This window comes from Saccopteryx bilineata, chromosome 4 (genome assembly GCF_036850765.1).
Source record: "Saccopteryx bilineata isolate mSacBil1 chromosome 4, mSacBil1_pri_phased_curated, whole genome shotgun sequence".
NCBI lineage: Eukaryota > Metazoa > Chordata > Mammalia > Chiroptera > Emballonuridae > Saccopteryx > Saccopteryx bilineata.
In genome coordinates this window covers 12,439,106-12,457,896 of record NC_089493.1, presented here as the reverse complement: position 1 = coordinate 12,457,896, position 18,791 = coordinate 12,439,106, and the positions used below count along the sequence as shown (strand labels likewise).

Here is an 18,791-nt window from a genome sequence, read left to right as displayed (position 1 = left end):
AAAGAAGACACAGCCCTGGCCGGTTGGCTCAGCGGTAGAGTGTCGGCCTGGCATGCGGGGGACCCGGGTTCGATTCCCGGCCAGGGCACATAGGAGAAGCGCCCATTTGCTTCTCCACCCCCCCCTCCTTCTTCTCTGTCTCTCTCTTCCCCTCCTGCAGCTGAGGCTCCATTGGAGCGGGGATGGCCCGGGCGCTGGGGATGGCTTCTTGGCCTCTGCCCCAGGCGCTAGAGTGGCTCTGGTCGCGGCGGAGCGATGCCCTGGAGGGGTAGAGCATGGCCCCCTGGTGGGCAGAGCATCGCCCCTGGTGGGCGTGCCGGGTGGATCCCGGTCGGGCGCATCCGGGAGTCTGTCTGGCTGTCTCTCCCTGTTTCCAGCTTCAGAAAAAAAAAATACAAGAAAGAAAAAAAAAAAAGAAGAAGACACACACACAAAAATGCTCGAAATAAAATTTGAGATTTCTTAAAATAACAAAGTCTGTTATTTATTATCTAAGAGCCAATACACTTCCTTCTTTGGCGGCTATGAAAATAGGTACATTCACAGAGTAGTTTTAGGGCAGTGAAACTACTGTACGAGATGTTACACTGGTGGATACACGTCAGTATGCATTTGTCAGAACTGACAGAATGCATGAGAGTGAACCCCACGTAAACCGTGGGCTTCGGGCGATACTGATGTGTTGGCGCAGGTCCACTGATTTGAACAAATGCATCACTCTGGCTAGATGCTGATGGCAGAGGAGGCTGGGCACAAGTGGGAGCAGGGGTTAGAAGGGGGTCCTCTGTACCTTCCTCTCAACTTTGGTGTGAACCTAAAACTGCTCTAAAAAATAAAGTTTATTAACAGAATTAAAAATATATAGTTGCTATCTGTCTCAAAGATACAAAAGACTAGCACACAAGGTGAATTATCTTGAAAGTCCATGTGAGCCCTGGCTGGTTTTCTCAGTGGAAGAGTGTCAGCTTGGTGTGTGGGGTTTGATTTCCAGCCAGAGCACACAGGAGAAGCGCCCATCTGCTTCTCCACCCCTCCTGCTCCCCCCTTTCTCTCTTTTCTCTCTCTTCCCCTCCTGCAGCCATGGCTCGATTGGTTCAGGTGCATCAGCCCTGGCACTGAGGATGGGTCCATGGAGCCTCTGCCTCAGGCACTAAAAATAGCTCAGCTGCAAGCATGGCCCCGATGGGCAGGCAGAGCATCGGCCCCAGATGGGGGCTACTGGGTGAATCCCGGTCAGGGCACATGTAGGAGTCTGTCTGTCTATCTCCCCTCCTCTCACTTCAGAAAAATAAAAAGTAAAGAAAAAGATCAAGTCCATGTGAGTTCTGATCAATATGGCATTTTTTCACAAATCTAAAACTATTTCAAAACGCATAGAGTGCCTGTCAACACCACTGGTGTACAAAAACTCTAGGCAGTAGGAGCAAAGGGCACATAAAGTATACACATTTTATAATTTGAGGAGGTAATGCCTAGGATAAGGGGAATTACGTATTTATTTGGGAAAAATTTTAAAAGATACACAGAATATAAGAACTAAAATGAAGAGGCCATGCTTAAGTTATAGCAAAGATACTTCTGGCCTAAAATACCTCCATCTATCTCCTGGCATGTGTGGGACAAGGCCGGGGAGAAGAAACATGGACGCCCGCAGACACAGAGCACCTGGTCTACTCATTAGCAAAAAACGAAGTCAATCTGTTCAAGTCAAGGATGGTCCTACTTGTTTCCTCCAACAGCTGTTCTTTTCGGCCACGGCGCGCACAGCCACCTAAACTGACACCATCCCCACACACTGAGTTCTACTGAGTGCCTGAGAGAAATGGCAATTGAAAATACTGACTTGCTACATGGTGGTATCATGTACGGTTATTTTCAAAAAATGGGAAAATACTCTGAGTTGTGAATTACAGAACAAGTCACTTACATTTAAAAAACTAAAAACAAGAACGTGACTATCATAAAATATTGAATCTGCTAGTTAAGCTCATTTAGTTCTGCTAATTAGGATGGGCCATATGCATGATAATATTATTTCAACTCCAAATAAAACAAAGAGTAAAATACACTGCTCACAAAAATTAGGGGATATTTCAAAATGAATACGAAGCGATAAAATACCCCCTAATTTTTGTGAGCAGTGTATTTAAGGGAGGAAAGAAACAGCAAAATGTGTGTATACTGGGTTTCCAAGTAAACTTAAACATCTGGTGTTTTTGTATTATTACTCTTGCCAAAATATAGTTTTCAATATCTGAAGTTTCTTGGAGATAAACAGCGTACAGATTGGCAATATGATACCTTATGGGTAAGAAAATATAAACACAAGGCATCAACTTTCCCCTGGAGTTGAAGTGGTTGAATCCATTTTTGCTTTCTGAGAGAAAATATGTAGCAAGAAGTAAACAGTGAAGTCAAGATATAATCAGTAATGATTACCATTGAACTAGTCAGTGGTAAAGTCTTCTAACACAGGGTCCTCAGCTTACGATACAACGTTTCGAGTTTACAATGCTCACTCCCAAAAAAATTTTAAAAAATTGAGACGTGAGTGTTTTGGCTTCTGCCATTAGCACGTGCTTCTGGACCACGTGGGTGAATTAGTTTGGTTCATGCGGCAGAAAAACACACACTAAAGTGCAGAATGAAATGAGGGAGTTGGTGGCCCCGAGTATGCATAACAACACCACTTTGGATTGTTAAAAGTGCAGGTGTTCCATTTGTGTTAGGCTAGGGCGTCTTTCGATTTACACCAAAATTTAGGTTCCATCACTGTCGTCGGAATGGAACTGTGTCATAATCTGAGGACCCTCCACTGCAGTACTAACAGAGACTTGATATACTAGATTTTTAATAGCTAGGTAAAGCTTAAAAAAAGACCTATAAACATAATACAGCAGTAATTATCCATGGTTGATATTCTCACTGGTTTTATAATTTACTTAGTTGCCTTAGTAATACAACCGTTATTTTATTGTCTATCTTGGCACAGTTTTTAAACATTTCCTTTGCTTGAGATATCTGATATAATTCATACCATTTTTATCAAGTTTAATTTTCTAACAGATCCTTTATATACTATAATTATGACCTTCATAAATAACTTGAGAAATATATTGATTTGTCTCTTCTCACTGATAGCAAATTGAAATCATAAGTCTTCTAAAGGAATGTCAAATTCTTCACCAAATGATGTGTGAAGTCTTCAAGATGGGTTTAATTTGTGCCACTGGATAACAACCTTTTCTGGGTTTGTAACTGTTTCTTTCCACTGGTTTGCTGCATCGATGTTATTACTGTCTTCACTTATCCAAATCTGTAAAGGAACAATACAACCATTTAATGTAACACAATAATGGTGAATTCAGTTAATTACTCTTATTGATGAAAGACAATTGGAAATCTGGTTTACATATTTTCAATTAAATATCTTTTTACTTTTCTGAAAGTTTAATTTTTTTTTTCTGAAGTGAGAAACAGGGAGACAGAGAGACAGACTCCTGCATGTGCCTGACCAGGATCCACCCGGCATGCTCACTAGGGGGTGATGCTCTGCCCATCTGGGGCGTTGCTCTGTTGTGGCCAGAGCCAATCTAGTGCCTGAGGTGGAGGCCATGGAGCCGACCTCAGTGCCTGGGCCAACTCTGCTCCAATGGAGCCTTGGCTGCGGGAGGGGAAGAGAGAGACAGAGAGGAAGGAGAGGGGGAGGGGTGGAGAAGCAGATGGGCACTTCTCATGTGTGCCCTGGCCAGGAATTGAACCCAGGACTTCTACACACCGGGCCGATGTTCTAGCACTGAGCCAATTGGCCAAGGCCCACAAGTTTGATTTTCCTACTTGAAACTTAAATGCAAAAACAATTAACTTAGTCACTCTGAGGACTATTTTATATGATCCAGTTTAATTTAAAAATTCAACATGAGATATTACATAATCAATTCCCCCAAAATAATTAGTATCCTTTCTTATTCAATAAATCTAGTTCAACTTAAAATTGATTTTTGTGGGCCCTGGCTGGTTGGCTCAGTGGTAGAGCGTCAGCCTGGTGTGCAGGAGTCCTGGGTTTGATTCCCGGCTAGGGCACACAGGAGAAGCGCCCATCTGCTTCTCCACCCCTCCCCCTCTCCTTCCTCTCTGTCTGTCTCTTCCCCTCCCACAGCCAAGGCTCCACTGGAGCAGAGTTAGCCCGGGCGCTGAGGATGGCTCCATGGCCTCTGCCTCAGGCGCTAGAGTGGCTCTGGTCGCAACAGAGCGATGCCCCAGATGGGCTGAGCATCGCCCCCTGGTGGGCATGCCGGGTGGATCCCAGTCGGGCACATGTGGGAGTCTGTCTGACTGCCTCCCCGTTTCCAACTTCAGAAAAATACAAAAAAAAAAATTTGATTTTTGTGGAAACACTGAATTTTAACTTATGATGCTGAAGAGTTGTACTCTACTAAGTTTTATCCTGTATTAAAATCTATTTTATCCTACAGCCTTTTGTTAACTTACAACTACTTAAGTGCATAGAAAAGTGCAAGGAAAGAAGTCAAGATAAAACTTCCTTACTAACCTGCCCCACAAAGTGTCTTCTTCTTACAGAGCTTCGACTATAGAGCTTAATGAGAAAAACAATATCTTTCTCACTCTGCATAAGTGGAAAAATCATAGTCTCCCCCCACTTCACTCTTCCATTGGAGGCTTTCAGTAAGCGGGTCTTCTTCTTATAAATCAGCTCTCCTGAGCTGAACATCGACACCTTCACAAAAAAACCTAAAAAAAGGACATTTGATATATAAAATTTATTTAAAACACCATGTAAAGATATGCATTTATGTGTTTGTTGTAAAAATACGAAGAGGCCACTTTTCAAGACTTGATGAGCTACTGCTATAACAGAAAACATCACACTTCATAATGAACTGCTGCCGCCTCAACCGAATTGAACCTGCCTCCAGCCCGAAGGCCATCCAGGCTGGAGTTGGGGCGTAGTGATGAGCAGCAGCAAAGAGTGTGCAGGAAAAGGTCTACAAGAGAGGTGCCAAGCCTGCGGACAGCTGGAGGGACTGACTTCACCATTCCCGACAGGTGAGATTCTTTGCTTGAGTCTCCAAAAGTCAGACGTGCTAGCTAGAGAAAATCTATTCTGTAAATAACTTTTAGATGTAGAGCTTCTGGCAATAGTAGAATAGCTTATACAAACTAATCTTCCCATAGATAACAGCTGTAAATTCTAGGAGAAAAACATGAAAAACTATTCAAGACTCTGAAGAGTGACCACATGCAGGGGACTGGGGAAGAGTCAGCTTGTAGGAGGTGGGCACTGCACTGGGTAAGTGCGGGTTCACCCAGCTGTTCACCCAAGTGCACCCCAAGTCTGACTGACAGGCTGTGCCCACAGCGCTGGCAGAAAGCGCAGCTCCCCCAACGCCAGTGGTCACAGGGCAGGGCTGCGGCTGCCAGAGCAGCGAGACAGGACGCAGGGACTTCCAGAAAGGAGGGTGTCACAAGGTGAGGACTGAGACTGACCACTAGATTTGTGAAATACAGATCAGTGGGAATTCTGATTAGCAGTTTTGATTGAAGGAAGACAGCTGTCACTGTAATAGATTGCAGCTGCAGTTTCCTACTCTGGTCTTTGTTTCCTAGAACTAACAGTTTGTAGTCCTGGTAATTTACTCTTTTAACGCTGAGTTAGACTCTATGTGCTTACTTTATGACTTTTCCATCTGTCTACCCAAGTGACAGTAGTCTATAGCTACTTTTGTATGTACTATCATTTCTGTATTGACATAAAGAATATGCTAACCTCATCAAGTTACTTTTTCCATCTTTTCTCATTCTTTGGAACAGCTTATATAAAACAGGAATTATATGTTCCTTCAAACTCTGACAGAGGCTGCCAGTAAAATCATCTTGGCCTTGTGCTTTTATTAGAGGAAATTCTTTGACTACCTTTACGTAGTTACTGTTTTATTCAGATTTTCATTCTTCTCTAGTGAACTTGAACATCTTCCTTAGAAAGTCATCTATTTTACATAGGTGTTCAAATGGAACGGTAGTTATAAATGGCGTTGTATTTATTACTGAATCTCTTCTGAATCGGAAATTATATTCTCATCCTTGCTCATGTTCTCTTTATTTTTTTGCTTGACCTGAACAACAACAGGTCTATTTTAATGAACTTTTCAAAGGAAAAGCTTTCAGTTTTAGTGATTCTGTCCTTTGTTGCTGCCTCAATATTTGTCAACTTTTCCTTTGGCTTTAATTCCTTCCTTCCTTCCTTCCTTTGTGTCTGTTTTTCTAGCTTCGTGAATTGATTGCTCAGTGTGTTTATTTCAGCCTTATTAGTTACAGTGGACATCCATCACTTTGTCTGCTCCAGGTATTTTCTCTTCTAGTAGGAAAAAGAGTATTCATGTTTTTTTAGGAGAAAAAAATTTTAATTAAATTTATTGGGGTGACACTGGTTAATAAAATTATGTACATCTCAGGTGTACAAGTCTATAATACATCATCTGTATATTGTATTGTATGCTCATTACTCCAAATATTATAAGAGAAAATTTATGTGACTTTGAGTTTTCTTTCTTTTTTTTTTAATTAAGTGAGAGGATGACAGGTGGGAAGGTGGACAGACAGACTCCTGCATGCGTCCCTGACCAGAATTCACCTCGCAAGCCCCCTACGGGGCCATGCTCTGACCATCTCTCCATTGCTCCACTGCTTGGCAACTGAGCTATTTTAGTGCCTGAAGTGAGGTCATGGAGCCATCCTCAGCACCCGGGGCCAACTTGCTTGAACCAATTGAGCCATGGCTGCAGGAGAGGAAGACAGAGAAGGGCAGTGTGTGTGGGGGGGGAACAGGTGGAGAAGCAGATGGTTACTTCTCCTGTGTGCCCTCACTGGGAATTGAACCTGAGACTTCCACAGGCCAGGCTGATGCTCTTCCACTAAGCCAACTGGCTGGGGATTTAAAAAAATTTATTTATAAAATTAAATTCAATGGGGTGACATTGATCAATAAGAGTACACGGGTTTCAGGTAAACACTTCTATAGCATTTGAACTGTTGATTGTGTTGTGTGCCCATCACCCAAAGTCAGATCATTTTCTGTCACTGTGTATTTGTCCCTCTTTACTCCCCACCCCCTCCACAGTACTCTTACCCCACTTAGCCCTTGAGGCAAGACTGACCCCAACCTCCAGCCCAGGGGCAGCCATGTTAACCAGGCCTGTGCAATCAGAGTATCAGAACCCCTAGCTGTGCTCGAAGGACAGGAAGGAAAAGCTGTTTCAAAGGTCGTGCTTGATTTTTTTTTTAAATTGTGTTTCTTATTAGCAGAGTATCCAATGAAGGGCAGGGGCTCAATTCTCTAGGCTGGAGAGACATACCCGACGGTCCTCTGGACACTCAGCCTACAGTAACTAGTGAGTCACATGGGGAACAGCCTCAAATGCTGAGAGGTCACAACTGCGTATGAACTAAGAGACCAGTGGGTTCAGGCAGACGCAATGGCTACAGTCCAAAATCCAATAAAGTGAGTTTAAGTTAAAAGATAAGTAAGTTAAATAATAAAAGTTACTAAAATTTTAATCTCCATTGTAGGAAAGGTGGGAAAAAACGATCTTTTACTAACATGGTCTTAAGCTTCTACTTAGAACCACTGACATACTTACTCAAAGTCAGAGGTGCTGACGAGCTCGGAAGGCTTTGTGCCTCAAGAATCTGTAACTGAATCCTGCTATTTACTGCTTGAAAACAAGTTCCCAACTCAAGTTCTGCGTGGCAAACCTGCGTATCAAAAAGTAAATGTCATTTGGTAACTGGGATATTTAAAATATTCTGGGAATATTTCAACAATTCAAAAGTAAAGAGCTAAGATTAGAAATTCTGAAACCACTGCTGTTATTGGCACACAGAGCCTGTCAGAGAAGGTTCAGAAGATAAACGTCATGGATTCTGTACCCGTGAGGTGCTCCCCTCCCTGGGTTCTGAAAGCGCAGCTTACAGCTACATACTGTTTCTTCAAAATCAGGGGGGCCGAGACAATCCAAATTAAAAACAAAGCCAACTCTTAAGCAGTTTTACTAAAGAAAATGTCAGGGCAATGAATATCAGAAGAGCAAGTGTACCTTCAAAAGACTTAAATGGAGTCATGTGGATGGTTATTGAAAACATGTGAAATATATATATAATATATGGAATCATCATTATTTTTCTCAGTGTAGAAATCAGAGTAGGTGCTACCAAAATCAGAGGACAAAGGCTTTCTATAACGAACAGATCTGAGGGCTGGGAGCTGAACTATTCTGCGACTGGAAGCAAGCCGAGAAGAGCTGGCACGCAGGAAGCCAGGGAGGGTTCTGAGGCAGTAAATAATCAGGAAAAGGTCAAAGAGAACCTGAGGCAAACAATAAAATGAAGGAGATGCAGAGAGGTAGCAAGGAGAAGTGTGCTCTCAGCCCTGCTGGCTAACAGCGGAACAAAGTTGGGAACTCGTCTGTGAAATAGGACGCGACCCCGCCTATCCATGTGGATTCCAAGGTCCTTGGAGTGAAAAATAAGAGAGAGAAACATACAGTTGTCCAAACACAAAAACATTACTCTTCACGTGTTGAAAACAGTGAGTAGGAAAATAAAGCAAGAACACAATGTTAAGAGATCTCCTAGGCTCAGGCCAGACAGACACAAAGTCTCAGCTAATAGCGGTTCCGCCAAAGCTGCAGCCCAGCGAAATGACGCTTATGAAGAGGCTGGTATTTGATCGTCACCCAGCAGTGCCAGTAATTAGCTCTTGGCTCACTAAAAAGGAACCTTCCTATGGACATTCCATTGACTGCCTCATAGGCACTCTTTTAAAACATGATTCTGTTTACAAATTGGTCGTGCCACAAGAAATCCAGAGACAGACAGTGAAAAGCGAATCACTTAAAAGCATAAACTCAATCATTGAGGTTAAACTCCCCATGTAAAGTCTAAAATAATGATAAAACTTGTCTACTGGGGGGGAGGGGAAGTTGAACTCTAATAAATAAGCGAATGCACTACTTTTGTTTTCAATCAGAGTAAGAATGAACTAATAAAATCTTTCGCATGAACTAATTCAGTAGCCATATATAAAATAAAACCTTTGCTGATCTACAACCTCTGGTGTAGAAGTTGGCAGAAACTGGGCCATAACGTTCTTTCAGTTTCTCCAATGCAGATAAGATTATATAATATTCCAATTCGCCAGAAAATACTTCTGCTGAGTTTGCCCTTATAAAAGTTTATGGCTGATTTGTAGAAATGCTATCCTGACATAGAAACCACATAATTAAATTATTAGTGGTTTCTAAACAACTGAAGTATTCAGCTGGCTAGTTAAGAGAGCAAATACCAGGTCTCAAGAATAAATCAGCACTGATGATAATCAAGTTCTTTATAAAAAATACCAGCTGCAAAGCCCTGGCCGGTTGGCTCAGTGGTAGAGCGTCAGCCTGGCGTGCAGAAGTCCCGGGTTCGATTCCCGGCCAGGGCACACAGGAGAAGCGCCCATCTGCTTCTCCACCCCTCCCCGTCTCCTTCCTCTCTGTCTCTCTCTTCCCCTCCTGCAGCCAAGGCTCCATCGGAGCAAAGATGGCCTGGGCGCTGGGGATGGCTCCTGGGCCTCTGCCCCAGGCACTGAGTGGCTCTGGTCGCAACAGAGCGACGCCCCGGAGGGGCAGAGCATCGCCCCCTGGTGGGCAGAGCGTCGCCCCCTGGTGGGCGTGCCGGGTGGATCCCGGTCGGGCGCATGTGGGAGTCTGACTGTCTCTCCCCGTTTCTAGCTTCAGAAAAATACAAAAAAAAGAAAAAATATATATCAGCTGCAAGAACATCCTTTTCGCCCAATGTATGAAAAGGTAGCTTACTCATGATTAAAAACAACTTTCTTAATTTATTTGAAGGCAATCTCTGATTGAGTTTATAGCTTGTGATTCTTTCCTGCTTTTCCAAAGTTATCAGCTACTAAAAGAAACTTTTAAAAATTAATTAATAATTTAAAATTATTCATAGATATTTACATACTGCTATTACTTACAGAAACTTTGGAAGGTGGTGCTATATCCAGAGAGTAATCCATTTCCTGTGTGCTAAGAGTTCTGAGTGATACTGAGCATTCGCCAATGGTTTTCTTCCTGGGAGTCTGGGTTTGAATCTTAAATACAAGCCTTACAGTTTGTAGACTTTGGAGTTTAATAGCAAATACAAAAGTTTCCATATATTCAATGGTCTAAAAAATAAAAAAATATAAAATACATAAATACAAGGATTGGGAAAAGGGTGATGTGCCAATACAAAGTAAAAAAAAAATTTATAATCTAGGAAAGGTAGATTTAATTTTTTTCTAACAATAAAAAATATTTTTTTAATATAAACTAAAATAACAATGACCGTGATGTTTTTCTAGAATTTATCCTGGGTATTGTCTTTCTTAATTTCACAAATCATCCTTTTAATTACTTAGTCAGGAATTCAGGTCAATATCAACACCAAGTGTACCAGAATATATACAGCTTTCCCCCTTTCTATTTTTTTAAAAAAATTTTAAGTGAGAGGAGGGGAGGTAGTGAGATAGACTCCTGCATGCAACTGGGATCCACCCAACTAGGGCTGATGCTCAAATCAATCAAGCTATTTTTAGCACCCGAGGCTGATACACTCTGACCAACTGAGCTATCTTCAGCACCCAGGGCCAAAGCTCAAACCAACTGAGCCACTGGCTGTGGGAGCGAGAGGGAGAGAAGAGGAAGAGGGAGGAGGAGAGAAGCAGATAGTCAATTCTCTTGTGTGCCCTGACCAGGAATCAAACCTGGGACATCCATATGCCAGGCCGATGCTCTATCTAATCAGCCAACTGGCCAGGGCCAGCTTTACCCCTTTTTAAAAATTAGATTGTTTTCCATCTTTGGTTTTGGGGCATCTTTTCTGCTATTTACAATTATTCAACAGTAAATAAGAGTGGTTTAAGAATCTCAGGAGAGCTTTCTCAGTACCCAAAATCTAACTTGTTCACGTTATGAGACTTGAATTATTTCTTTAAAGGAGCGATTCTTTGTCTAATGTTCTTCCCATCTATCTTGGGCTTCAATTTCTCTTTTCGTGATGTTTGTTCCACTCTTTCCAATCTGAAAATCAACCTCCTTAATAGAGAAGATAAAGAAAAATATGAGTATAAAGTTCTACCTTCTCACATAAGCATCCACCCCACGCAGCAAGTTATTCATGCTTGAAAAGTTATCAAACGTTCTTTTTGTTATTTTTCATGTTTGTAAATCTTGGCTTGCCATGGGCTAACATCTTCTTGCCATTAGACTATTCTTTGTGACACACTCCGTTCTTTCCACCTTTAATGCATCCTTTTGAGAAGGCAAAATATCTGGGCAACTAACATCAATATGTTAGATACTGTGGCCAAGCTTTCTATCTTACTGTAACTGTTTGCATCTGTGTAATAAGAACTGTGTTTCTGACAGCCTCCCAACCACATAGGCTTCCTCTCCCTCCCTAACTTACCCTAAGTTAACTTAGTTTTATTTGAAAATCGGAAAGTAAAATTGTTAAATAAATGTCAGGATTACAACCAGGGATAAGATTTATTTCCCTTTAGACTTTCTATAGTGCACATTTTCATAAAGTGGTATCTTCCTATATATACATCAACTTTGATTTCTCCCTTTTCACTTACTAAAACCATTTATTTTCCCATGTCCTTAAAAACTCTTCCCCAAACATTATTTTTCATTGCTTTCTAGTATTATATCAAATGGTGTTATAGTTTGAATCATATCCCCCCAAAAATATGTTGAAGTACTACCTCCCAGTAAAACAGAATATGACCTTATTTGGAAATAGGGTCATTGAAGATGTAATTACTGTAGTTAACTTTGTTGGTTCTTTTTTGGTGTGTGTGTGACAGAGACAGAGAGAGGAACAGACAGACTTGAAGGGAGAGAGATGAGAAGCATCAACTCTTTGTTGCAGCACCTTAGTTTCTCAGTGATTGCTTTCTCATATGTGCCTTGACCAAGGGGCTACAGAAGACTGAGTAACCCCTTGCTTGAGCCAGGGACCTTGGGCTCAAGCTGGTGAGCTTTGCTCAAACCAGATGAGCCCTCGCTCAAACTGGAGACCTCAGGGTTTCGAACCTGGGTCCTCCACATCCCAGTCCAACGCTCTGTCCACTGCGCCACTGCCCAGTCAGGCTAATTACTGTAGTTAAGATGTGGTCATATTGCAGTAGAGAGACTAGTACCCTTACAAGAAAATGGCCATGTGAAGACACAGAGCGACAGTGAGAAGGCCATGTGAACATGGAGGCTGACAACAGAGTGAAGCGAAGGGTCGTCCAGGATTGCTGATCATCTCCAGAAGCTAGAGAGAGGGTGGAACAGATTCTTCCTCCGGGAAGGAACCAACACTGCTCAAGTCTTGATTCCAGACTTTCTCCAAATATTGTGAAAGATAAATTTCTGTTGTTCTAAACCATCCAGCTTGTGGTACTTAGTTACAGAAACCCTAGGAAACGAATACACTTGGTATTCCACGTGTTTTCTCAATCACTGCCCTATATGAGACATTCAGGCATTTCCGACTTTTTCGCTGTGAGCAAACTGCCAAGAATACTTCACATATATACACATGCACATACATATAAACACACACACACACACACTGAATTAGGCAAAAGTAGGTTTACAATTGTGAGTACACAAAACAGAGTTTATTCTTGTATTATTTATTAATTATTTATTTGCACTATTTGTCTTCTTATTATTGCTGTTATTTCATATTCTCACTTATGACTTATCTTTTAGGTAGTGATAGAGAAGCATGTCAACCAATTGATGAGAGTAAAGAATCTGTGCCAAAGTGTGCTTGAACACAGCGAGGGGACTACAGGAATATGCAAGCTATGAAGGCCAGCAATCTGAGCGCTTACAAGATTGCACCTAAGTGCACTGTGATGGTGTGACATTCCTTTTTGTTAACACAGCTATTGTAATTGGTGGTATGACATTCTTTTGTCTTAACAAAGCTATTGTAATAATCATAACCTGTATGCCTTTCCCATATGAACTGTAAACCTACTTTGACCACTCCGTACATGTATTTTTATATGTATAAATTAGATTATTTCCATGGAACAGATTCCAAGTAGAATAACTATATTAAAAAGTGCAAATAGTTTATGGTTTTGATGTGTATTGTCATTAAAATAATTTTCAGAAAGTTTTATGTTCAAGAGTACTTGTAAAATGTTTCTTAATTCTAATAAACAAAAAAAGAGAAAACAGCGATAATATAATTTCATATTTATTAGTCATTTGCATTACCTTATTTTTAAATATCTTTTCCATTGGCATAAAAAAACACTAACTTTTCAACCCATATAAGAAGAAATGAAGATATTTAAGTTAATGTGAAATCTAGAATCTATAAAACCAAATTCAGGATCATAAATCTTTTAGTTATAATAATGGTAAGTATTTAAAAGAAATCCATTGCAATTGTACAATTCTTTCTCAAAGCCCTATGGGGTGGGGGGAAAGACTGAAAACATAGACATTTATTTTCCTTTCATAAGAGAAAAGTAAAGAGCTTTTTTGTTTATTGTTCATCTTCTACATAGTTTAGTGATTAAAATTTCTTTTAAATGAAATTTAATATTGGATAGTGAAATGTCAAATCTTTATAAGGTTCAAAATTGTCATTAAAAAGCAAGAAAAGCCCTGGCCAGTTGGCTCAGCGGTAGACCATCGGCCCGGCATGTGGAAGTCCCAGGTTCGATTCCCGGCCAGGGCACAGAGGAGAAGCGCCCATCTGTTTCTCACCCCTCCCCCTCTCCTTCTTCTCTGTCTCTCTCTTCCCCTCCCGCAGCCAAGGCTCCATTGAAGCAAGATTGGCCCAGGCACTGAGGACAGCTCCATGGCCTCTGCCTCAGGTGCTAGAATGGCTCCTCCCACAAGGGAGCAATGCCCCAGGTGGGCAGAGCATCGCCCCCTGGTGGGCATGCTGGGTGGATCCCGCTCGGGTGCATGCGTGAGTCTGTCTCTCTGCCTCCCCACTTCTCACTTCAGAAAAATACAAAATAAATAAATAAATAAATAAAATAAATAAAAAGAAGAGGTCATAATTTATAGTTTTCCAAAAATTAAACACTTTCTTATTCCAATTCTTTACATGAGTTAAAGTGACACATATGAGAAAAATGTAAGAAGAAATTCAAACACAAAAAGCCACTTACATTGGAGCCTTCTTTGGCTGAAGACTTGAAACACACTGGTTTGGGCAATGTTAGTATCCCTTTTATAGAAATAGTAGGAGTGTCGCCATGACTAGAGGGCCAACTTAAATCTTTGCACTAAAAAATTAAAAATAAAGTTTGAATTTTACAAAGGACACTGACAATACAAATATTTTATGTACTTCTTGAGTTAATGACTTTAGATACAAACTGTAAAAGTGCACTTTAGTCTACTGGGGCCTCCTGTTCCTTCTACATTAAAAATAATCTGACATTTAATGTTCTACATATCACATCAATTTCCTTCTTGAGGTAAAAATCAAATACTTCCACCATACCTACTGATTTATCTTTAGATTCTTTATTAAATATTGTTTTCTGCAAAATACTACCGAACCCTAAATTCCAAAGGTAATGACCCGCTGCCCAGAGGAGAGCGGCAGTACACGCTTCTAAGTATCCAATTCTGTGAGAAGTCGGTATTCGCTAGAACAATGTACCTGCACCACTGTGATCCAGATCTGCTCCGCTGAGGAATTGTAACGCACTTGGACATGCAGTCGCCCCAACTCTCTTTCGTCTCCCGACAGAGTGATAGTATCTGAATTGTAGAGAGACAAAGATGTTTGAAAACACTTCGCAATCCTTCGAGGGGTGTGCATCCCAGCCCAACTAGGCTGTGACGCGATATGATTTTAAGGGCAAAAGTGAAAAAATGCTATAATTACTTTTTAAAGTTGACAATTTCATAAGACAAACATCACACTTCAACGTTTTACTGAAGTGCCGGAGGGGAAGATATACTATAAAAAGTAACACATGGCTTAAAAACTTAACCCAATTATAACCTGAGAACTTTAAATTAAAACTAAGAAAAACTTTCCCAAATAACATTGATATGGCCTTAACACCACACACTTCAGGAAATTCCTTCACCAATATACTTTAAAACAAACAAAAGATATTTAATTACTTCACTTTTTAAAAAGACGCATTCATTCCTGAACATTAAAAAATAGACCATCTGCCTGACCTGTGGTGGCGCAGTGGATAAAGCGTCGACCTGGAAATGCTGAGGTCGCCGGTTCAAAACCCTGGGTTTGCCTGGTCAAGGCACATATGGGAGCTGATGCTTCCAGCTCCTCCCCACCTTCTCTCTCTCTCTCTCCCTCTCTGTCTCTCTCTCTCCCTTTCTCTCTCCTCTCTAAAATGAATAAATAAAATTAAAAAAAAAACCTTACTAAAAAAAAAAATTAAAAAAAGAAACAGACCATCTGATGTGTGTGCTCATATGCAGAAAATAGCCAGCATAGATAAAAGCACCTAGAATTTCTTCTACCTTATCATATACACTTTCAAATTACTATTGGGTAGAAAGAATTCCCTTAAGAATATAAAAATAAGACACTTTATTCCTTACCCAAGCTTCTGTTACTCCCCTGTGAATTCTTCCTCGACGAAGAGCTACTGGGCACACTGGACAGTGAATCGTGTCGCTGCAAACAAAACTCTTCGTCAGTCGGAAACGGCACAACAAACTTGAGGGACTCTGAAACAGTACCTGCCCTGCCTCCAAACTGCATGCTAGTCGTTCTGATAGTTACTGATCAGAATTCCCCACTTACAGATAGAAGAAAAAAGACTTTTGTGTGTGTCACTGGGAAAGATTTACACATATTACTAGATAACATATGGAACACCTCTTGCCGTTTGGTTTGATTTTGTAATAAGGATGAAGAAATGATAGCTTATGCTTCATATTTAAAGGTACTAATAAAAATCAGAATACATTTGGAAGTGCCCGTTACTTAGAAAGCTGTAAAGCAGCAGTTATATCAAGGCGTGGTTCCTCTGGACCAGGGCAGCAGCCCCCATGGGGAACCGTCAGAAGTACAGACCCCGGCCCTACTGCAGAGCTACGAACTCAGAAGGGAGGCCTGGCATTCTGTATTTTAACAAGCTCTTCATGCAATGCCAAAGCCTGGTAAAGAATTGGTGCTATAAAGAATCAAGTCTGCAAAAAAATTAACTCAGCTGGGATTATTAAGGATTATTTAGAATATACTCCCATTTTAATAAAATATGTGTATATACTCATAAGAAGAAAAGTCCATCAGTCTATATAAATGATATCTGCTCAGTGCTTTCACTATCGGTTATAGGAATACAGGTGATTTGTCTTTTTACTTTGCTTTAGTCTACTTCCTAATTTTTTAATAATAATCCCAGTCCACCTGTAATCCCAGTTCACTTGTATTAAAAAAGGAAATATTTTTTAAATATCAAAAAAATTCTCAATTCTATTTGAAAAATAGGACAGTGTTAGCTGTAATGAATAATTAAAGTTCTATATCTCAAGAGAAATACTAATTTTGATTAAATAGTTACGTCCATTAAAGAAAGTCAAATAAATCAGCACTTTTAACTCCAAGTGTCTGAGTGCATGCCAGCTGAGACGTAAGACTCATAAAAAAACACAAAATGAAAATTACACCTTTTTGTATTTAACTGAAAGCTTCCTAAAATAAAGCACATGGGAAATATGTTTACCTGAAGAGATAGTAGAACAGATTTATCTACAAAGGAAGTAAAACATGTTGCTCCGTGTGAATGCAATTTACATAGTTATTAACTTAGCTGAAAAATAAATGATCAAATATAATTAAATGTATATAAATGAATTACCTGGATGAACTTCTGAGATGAACTTGTAAGATCAAACATAGACTTGCTTAGCCCAGGTGAACCAGGGAGTTTGTGGGTCCTTAAATCACAAACTACAAAGGGACATGAGTAAATTACTTATTTTTATAGTAAAGAAGCAGAAACACTGGAATTCTACTTGATTGCAACGTACTAAATTCTTTTAGGAATACATCATGGATATTATATGCAAACTGAATTAAGAGATCCACCCTTCTAATGAAGTTAAAATTTTTTTCAATTATTTTAATTTGTTTGAAAGAAACAAAGCAAAAATCAAACAACACATTTTTACATCCACAACAAATATCAAGCTGGGAAAATTCATTCTTTTTGCTTACATCCCCCAGTCCTTCCGCCCAGAAGAGTAATCTATGAGGTGCTGATCCTCTGTGCTAAATGCAATTCAGTACGTATTTTTACCAATTCCTATGTGTTCCTGTATTTCTAGTTTCCCTCCTGAAGAATGGAGCTCTGCCTACTAACTGTGTCCTAGCACAGTGCTGAAACAAAGAAATATTTAAATAAATACTTCTCCTTTATTTTTAGTACCTTAGCCTGAATTCAGGGTTGGGACTAGCTAGATAAATATAAAGACCTGAAGAACAATGAGAATTTTGTGAATCAGATGCGTACAAGATAGACTAAAACTGGTACAGTCTTAAATATGAAATTAAGAAAGTCCTAACATTGTTTAGGCATTTTCTCTTTGTTTACACATCCAATCGTATCATGAGTTTCTAAGTTTATCATTTTCACGGAATGGAGCAGAAAAGAAAAAAGCTAGTAAATATCTGTTGCAGAATTTATGGATGGATAAGTGATATATAAAATACACACAAAATAATCTGTAAACAACACTTCTTTCAAAACAGGACAAGTAGAATGGAATTTAGAACTCACTAACACCCCTAACGTATTCATCTTTAAATTTTTACGTTTGGCGGAATACCACGAAGAAATCATGAGGGTTCCCCCCCCCTCCTGAAGCCTGCTTTCCTCCTATTTTAAATTGTTCCTCATAAGCGTCATCCCTTCCAGGGCCTCAGATCAAATCTGACCTGCACTTTTGCTACAAGAGCAACTCAAGGGGCTGCTGCCGCCGCCGCCGCTGAGGAGACAGTGGAAGCCAAGAAGGGAGAACCTGAGGAGTCTGGTGGGCTTTGGTCTTTTCACTAAACCGCTTTTGTAACATAATCAATAAAAGGCTGAACTCTGAAAAAAAAAATAACAAAGAAACGCAAAGAGGAAAATGAAAAACAAAACCATTTTCACACCTGATCCATACAGTCTCAAGGCGTCTGAATGAGGAGGGAAGCGCCGACTCAGGTCTGGCGAGACGTGCTGACACATGTAGTACGGGTTGTAGACATCACAGCTGGGGCCGTGGTGGAACGAGCTGGAGAGCTCTGCCTTCCGGTCTCCAAAGGACGCTCTGGCAGAACCTGAAAGCACACGTTTCCAAACTTTTACAGCTCCCCTTTCTTGGAGTTATTAGCCAATAGCTGATATATGCGAGGCAAAGGGGAAAAAATGCTGTCTCAAGTAATACTAACTCACATGCATTTGAAATCTAAAATAAATAAGCACACATTTCCTGACCTCTACCTGTGTGGTGTACTCTGCCAGGGCTCAGCCATGCACCCTGCTCGCAAGACGGTCTGGTAAATTATTGACATTTTTCTTTGCCCCGAAGCACATATTCGAAAATGTTGTGGACATTTTGTGATCAATTTCCTTTTATTTTTCTACTTACACAAAAAATATCCTTTAAGTAAGAAGATTTTCTTTATTTGAAGATGTACTCTTTACGAAAACCAGAACATTTATAAAAACT

At 40.4% G+C, this 18,791-nt stretch overlaps 1 protein-coding gene across 3 annotated transcripts in view; it reads right to left on the bottom strand.

Annotated features, from left to right (window-relative positions):
• Window positions 1-799: 799 nt before the first annotated feature.
• TC2N (tandem C2 domains, nuclear) overlaps window positions 800-18,791 on the bottom strand; it is a 38,311-nt gene continuing 20,319 nt past the window's right edge. For all 3 annotated transcript variants that reach the window (XM_066275911.1, XM_066275910.1, XM_066275912.1), the window contains 9 exons: window positions 18,232-18,399; window positions 16,937-17,028; window positions 15,672-15,747; window positions 14,752-14,852; window positions 14,252-14,368; window positions 10,046-10,237; window positions 7,659-7,773; window positions 4,553-4,752; window positions 800-3,316 (listed from right to left, as the gene is read on the bottom strand). In XM_066275911.1, the coding sequence (XP_066132008.1) occupies window positions 3,206-3,316; window positions 4,553-4,752; window positions 7,659-7,773; window positions 10,046-10,237; window positions 14,252-14,368; window positions 14,752-14,852; window positions 15,672-15,747; window positions 16,937-17,028; window positions 18,232-18,399 (1,172 nt within the window). In that variant the 3' untranslated portion in view covers window positions 800-3,205. The remainder of the gene's footprint in view (window positions 3,317-4,552; window positions 4,753-7,658; window positions 7,774-10,045; window positions 10,238-14,251; window positions 14,369-14,751; window positions 14,853-15,671; window positions 15,748-16,936; window positions 17,029-18,231; window positions 18,400-18,791) is intronic.